Here is a 5,603-nt window from a genome sequence, read left to right on the forward strand (position 1 = left end):
GGGGGGGGGATAGGGGAGGGAGCGGACTACACTCAACGATGGGGTGCAGAAGGGCGGGAGAATGAAATGGGAAAAGAAAAAGAGGAGCGAAGGTGGAAAGTAGACCAACGAGTGGAGAGGACAGAGAGGTTCAGGGAGAAGGAAGGAGGGAGGGGGAGGGCAGCAGGAAGTAGGAAGGAGCGGTAAGACCTCCTGGATCCCGTCGTCAGCATTCATCACTTTCCCGCTGGGGTTTGAACCCTTTGTGCCAGGACGAGACATGCTGCTAAGTTCGCTAGTTCCTGCTCTTCAAACTAGTTCCCGACTATCTCACTCACGGGGAAAGCATCGCCAAGACATCTGTCAATTATGCAGTTAACCAATTGAAACTAAGGTCATGAAAGCACAAAGATCATCGAGCAGTAATCATGACAACAACAAAGATTCGAAGTATTCCAATGAGGATTCAGACTTCCCTTGTCTGTATACTGCATCGATGTACGACTGACCTTTGTCAGATCGTCACAACCTGACCCCGTGATAACCTCCCACCCGCTATCATTTGCATCTTGACCTCAGATTCTTTCGTGTACCTTCTCCCTGCTTCTGCAATCGCCGCATACTCCTCTGATCCTGCTGATGTACCTCCTTTGACCTAATTCTGTTCATATCGCATGTTGTTGATGCTTTCACTTGGCCGAAGCTTTCGGGCATACCATCTTCCAATCAACCGCATCGTCTTCTTCTTTCCATCTCGCTCTCCCTCCCCCTCCTCTTGCTCTTGCTCTTGCTCTTGCTCTTGCTCCTCCTCGTCCTCGTCCTCTTCCTCTTCTTCTTCCTCTTCCTCCTCCTCCTTATCGGCTGTTGTGCCGGCCAGATGTTCATGATTTTCATTCTTTCATGCTCATTTCGCGCTTTCCGGCCGTTGCCGTTACTAAGTTATTCAGCCGTTTCAAAGTCGTTTCAGCCATTCCCCGGTGCGGCCTTGACTAAAAGCCTCACCGGGCCCGGGCCGGCTCGGGCGACGGTTAGTACTGATCTTTAACTTAACTTTGAGTAAACTTTAGAAAGAGCAGCCCGGGTAGCTGAGTGACGGGCCGGGCCGGGCCCGGCAGTGACTCAGCAAACTGGTGGAGCATTTCAAGCCTGCCTCAGGGACAGAGACAGCAAAAGACGCACGGGGAGGCATAGGATGGGAGGCTAGAGGACAAGTGACGTGGGAGCCATGGCGGCAGCGAGGCAGGCAGAGGCGGGGGAGCGGAGGAGGAGGAGGAGAGGGAGGAGATGAGGGATGGAATGAAACTTGTTTGATGAGGAAGGAGAGCGGGTTGAGAGACGCTGAGCTCCATGGCGATGGCTGTTTGGCTGTGCTGGGCGAGGAGAGAGGGAAGAGAGGTCCAGCTGTAGTCGTGTGTGAGCGAGGGAGGAGGAGGAGAGGGGTTGATGGGGAGGTTTGCAGGATGAAACTCCGTGTGCTCCTGCTGCTTTGCTTCCTGGTATCTGTCGTCCAGCCCTTCTACCTTCCCGGTTCCTCCCTGCTGAGCTGTCATGCGCCGCTAACGAGGGGGCAGGGGTCAGCCCGAGGACGTTCAAGGATGGCGAGCAGGTGAACATCAAAGTGCAGACGCTCTTCTCGAGGCAAGTAGAGGAGCATGCAGGATGCTGCTGCTGCTGCTGTTGCTGCTTGATCTCCTCCTCCTCCTCCTCCTCCTCCTCCTCCTCCTCCTCCTCCTCCTCCTCCTCCTCCTCCTCCTCCTCCTCCTCCTCCTCCTCGCCCTCTTCCTCGATTCTGCTGCTGCTGCTGCGCTCTTGGTTGCTCCGAGCCGAGTGAGATGGATCGCAGCGAGAGTCAGTTGCAATTCGACTACTACCAACTCCCCTTCTGCAAGCCCAAGAAGGTGTGGATAGAGCCCTTTGTGTCGCTGATGTTGATGTTGCCCTCCTTGTTGAGGGTTTTCCTATTGACATGTCTTGTCGCCTTCCTCCTGACTTTCCACATGATTTTCAAACTTAACTCTTCTCACTCCCCTTCTTACTCTCCTCCTTACTCCTCTTCTTACTCCTCTTCTTACCTCCCTTCTTCACTCACTTTCCAACGCCTCTGTTCGCTCCCCGTCTGACTGATACTGCCAAGATCGTGGATCTGCCTGAGAATCTCGGAGAGGCTGTGGCAGGAGAGAAAGCACACAACTCGATGTTCAAGGTCCCCCCTCTTGACCTGTTCGCTCCTAAACCAGTTGCACCAGGCTAAGATGAAGGTGAACGAATACTGCAGAACAGCATGCAGGTGAACTATGGGGGAGTGAGAGGATGGGGAAGTGAGAGGATGGGGAAGAGAGTGTGGCGGCAAAGGAGAGAGAGGGAAGGAGGGAGGATGGGAGGAGGGAGGGAGAGGGAGGGAAGAAGGCCGGCGCGAGAGGAAGATGAAGAGAGAGTGTGCAAGCATTCTGCGCGGATTGATAGTTCGCGCTCGCAGGAAGGAATATACTCCCGCACAGATGGAGGAATTTCAGGTGAGAGTGTCAGGTTGTGCTAGACAGAATGACGGTGGTTCCAAGGATTTCTCCATCCTCGATTACCGTGTGAACATGCGGCTGGACAACTTGCCTGTAGCAGAGATTGCCAAGTTCTACTATGAGGTGACGAGAGAAGGGAGAGGGGGGAAGAGAGAGGAGGGAGCAGGAGACTAAGTGGGACAGTGGGGCGGAGGGAGGGGGAGGAGGAGGAGGAGGAGGAGGTTGACGCGGGCCTAGGATCGTCCTGAAGAGACTCTCGAGACGTACAACCTTGGTGAGTTTGTTCTCAACCTCAAACTTCTCGATGTCCGCGAATGGATCTAGATGATGAAACCCATGGTTGCAATCTGACGTGTTTGTGCGTGTTGGCTGTTGCCTGGTTGTTGTTGGTGCTTCTTACACAAGTATGACATCTTGTCACGTATGAAGGATACCCTGTTGGCTCCAAGTTGCATGAAGAAGTTCACACCGACGAGGCCGTCACAGAGCACTATGGTCAGTTACAGTCACGTTTTGTGTGTTCCCTATCTTCGTCTCCTCCTGCTCTCCTTCTCCTTCTATCCCTTCCCTTCCCTTCCATTCCATTCCATTCAGTTCCCCTCCCCTCCCCTCCCCTCCCCTCCCCTCCCCTCCCTTTTGCTACTTTTCTTTCCCTCTTTTCCCTCCCTCTCTTCCTTCACTCCCTCTTGTCGCTCCCTCCCTCCCTCACTCACTCACTCACTCACTCCATCTTCCTCCTCCCTTCCTCCTCTCCTCCTGCCGACTCTCACGCTCAAACAGTGCTGAACAACCATCTGCGCTTCAAGATCCTGTACCACTCCATCTCCAAGGAGAAAGGCTTCAACAAGGCTGCACTTGACTCCAAGGGCGTCAGCGTCGACGACAACCTCATCGTCGGGTTCCACGTCCACCCTTACTCCATCTCGCACACCTACCAGGGAGACTGGAAGGAGTCTTGCGCCCCCAACTGCCCCCTCACCACCTGCCTTGGCGAGGGGATGTTTGCAGAGCACGCGCCGCAGAAGATCGAGCCCTCCAAAGGTCCGGGGGAGGGGGGGGAGAAGGGGAGGGGGGGGGTAGAAGAGGGAAAGAGAGTTGGGCGGGGAAGGGAAAGAGAGAAGGCGAAGCGGAATAATGGGTAAAGGAGGGAGGAGGAGGAGGCGGAGGAGGAGGAGGAGGAGGAAGAGGAGGAGGAGAAGAAGGAGGGCGCAAAATGAAATGTTTGCAGGTGGATCGGTGATCTGGACTTATGACATCGTGTGGGAAGAGAGTGAGGTAATGTTGAGCAAGAGCATGGAGGAAGAGGAAGGGATGTGCAGACGAGGAGAGGACATGGGAGAGAGGGGGCGGAGAGGAGGAGGAGAGAGGATAGGGAAAGCAGAGCAGAGGAGGGGAGAGCAAAAGGGAGGAGGAGAAGAGCTGAATCGCTGTGTCCTTCAGGTCATGTGGGCCTCTCGTTGGGACGTGTATCTCCGCATGACCGACGATCGCATCCACTGGTGGGCAAGGTGTTCCTCCTGCAGCAGCAGCTGACCTGACCCATCAGGTTCTCCATCATCAACTCGTTTGTTATCCTCCTCTTCCTCGCCGGCATCGTCGGGATGATCTTCTCGCGCGTGCTGAGGAATGACCTGAGCAGATACAACGATGAGCTTGAGGTTGCGACCCTCGCCCTCCCTACCTACCTACCTACCCTTCCTTCCACTCTCTTATCCTACTACCCTCCCTTCCACTCGCCTATCCTACTACCCTTCCTTCCACTCGCCTATCCTACTACCCTCCCTTCCACTCGCCTATCCTACTACCCTCCCTTCCACTCTCCTATCCTACTACCCTCCCTCCCTCTTTCCTGCCCCCCATCCCCTTCCACTCTCCTACTACCCTCCCTCCCTCCCTCCCCCTCTCCCTCCCTCTCCCCATCTCCCACACTCCTACTACCTTCCCTGCTTCTCTCCATCTCTCTCCCTCCTCCCTCCTACTACTCTCCCTCCTCCGCTCCTCTCTGCCCGCCCACCTCTTTCCTCTTCACTTCTTCTTGACTCTCCTATCACCTATCCATACTGTCTTGCTTTCCTTTTACTTCTTCCTATCCCTCCTACGTCCTCCCTTTCCTCCTGTCACTGTTCTCCCTTCCTTCCGTACCTTCCCTTCTTTCTCGCTCCCTCTCTCTCCATCCTCCCTCTCTCGCCCCCCCCCGTTTTCCTCTCCTACTCCCGTCTAGATCTTCTTCCTGTTCCTCCTCTCTTTGATCTTTCTGTCAGGGAACGGACAGCACAGCCCTGCGTGAAGAGAGTGGATGGAAGCTTCTGCATGGCGATATCTTCCGTGCTCCCCCCAACTCAACCCTCCTCTCTGTCTACGTTGCTACAGGAGTCCAGGTGATCAACTGCTGCTCCTCCCCCTCCTCCTTCCCATTTCCCGCTTGATTCGCCATCGCCGGCATCCTTCTCCTCCTCCTCCTCCTCCTCGTTGCTCTCTTCTTGAGTCATCACCAACTTTACTAACGTGTCCTCTGTCCTTCACTTTTCCTCCCTCTATCCCTCCGACTGCTTCTCCTCCCCCTCCCTTGCCGCTCCCTCCTTAATCCCTTCTTCCCTCCTTCCTTTCCTCCTCCTCCTCTTCTCTTTCCCACAGCTTCTCATCATGGCCTTCATCACTCTCGTCCTGGCTGCACTTGGCTTTCTCTCCCCGGCTCACAGGTATGCCAACTGCCATCCTCCTCCTCCGCTTTCTCCTCCTCCTCCTCCCTCTCCTCCTCCTCCCTCCTCCTCCTCCTCCTCTTTCTTCCTAACCCCACCCTCTCACCTTTCCTCCTCCTCCTCCTCTTCAACCTCGTCTTCCTTCCTTTCCCCTCTACTCCTTTTCAAGCGCCGCCTCCTCCTCCTCCTCCTCCTATCGACAAATCCACAATGCACTATGATCTCCGACCGCAAAACAATACCGAGAGAGTGACTTGCAACTCTCACTTTCACATCCCTCTCTCTGGGTTATGAGGATTCATCTAAGGAATCAAGGTTGGTGGTAGGAGATCCGTGCGAGACTACGTGTCCTACAATGTCGAGAGAGGTCGATGGGTCTCTCCAAGTGTTTCCCTCCTTCCATACCCTT

At 55.0% G+C, this 5,603-nt stretch overlaps 2 protein-coding genes across 2 annotated transcripts in view; one reads left to right on the forward strand and one right to left on the reverse strand.

Moving 5' to 3' along the window:
- The window catches only part of GUITHDRAFT_164060 (hypothetical protein), a 6,374-nt gene extending 6,033 nt beyond the window's left edge, over window positions 1-341 (reverse strand). The window contains exon 1 of the mRNA XM_005829549.1: window positions 190-341. Within this exon, the coding sequence (XP_005829606.1) occupies window positions 190-261 (72 nt within the window). The 5' untranslated portion in view covers window positions 262-341. The remainder of the gene's footprint in view (window positions 1-189) is intronic.
- Window positions 342-1,438: 1,097 nt separating this feature from the next.
- GUITHDRAFT_164061 (hypothetical protein) lies at window positions 1,439-5,415 on the forward strand (the record flags this gene model as incomplete). The annotated part of the gene is made up of 16 exons (XM_005829550.1): window positions 1,439-1,506; window positions 1,551-1,617; window positions 1,823-1,877; window positions 2,114-2,182; window positions 2,226-2,266; window positions 2,456-2,492; window positions 2,538-2,618; window positions 2,733-2,769; window positions 2,925-2,990; window positions 3,276-3,536; window positions 3,724-3,770; window positions 3,936-4,003; window positions 4,042-4,153; window positions 4,757-4,873; window positions 5,130-5,194; window positions 5,364-5,415. Coding segments are annotated over 16 exons (1,243 nt in total), but the record flags the coding sequence as incomplete, so codon positions are not given.
- Between the last annotated feature and the right edge of the window lie 188 nt (window positions 5,416-5,603).

The sequence above is a fragment of the Guillardia theta genome (assembly GCF_000315625.1).
Source record: "Guillardia theta CCMP2712 unplaced genomic scaffold GUITHscaffold_51, whole genome shotgun sequence".
NCBI lineage: Eukaryota > Cryptophyceae > Pyrenomonadales > Geminigeraceae > Guillardia > Guillardia theta.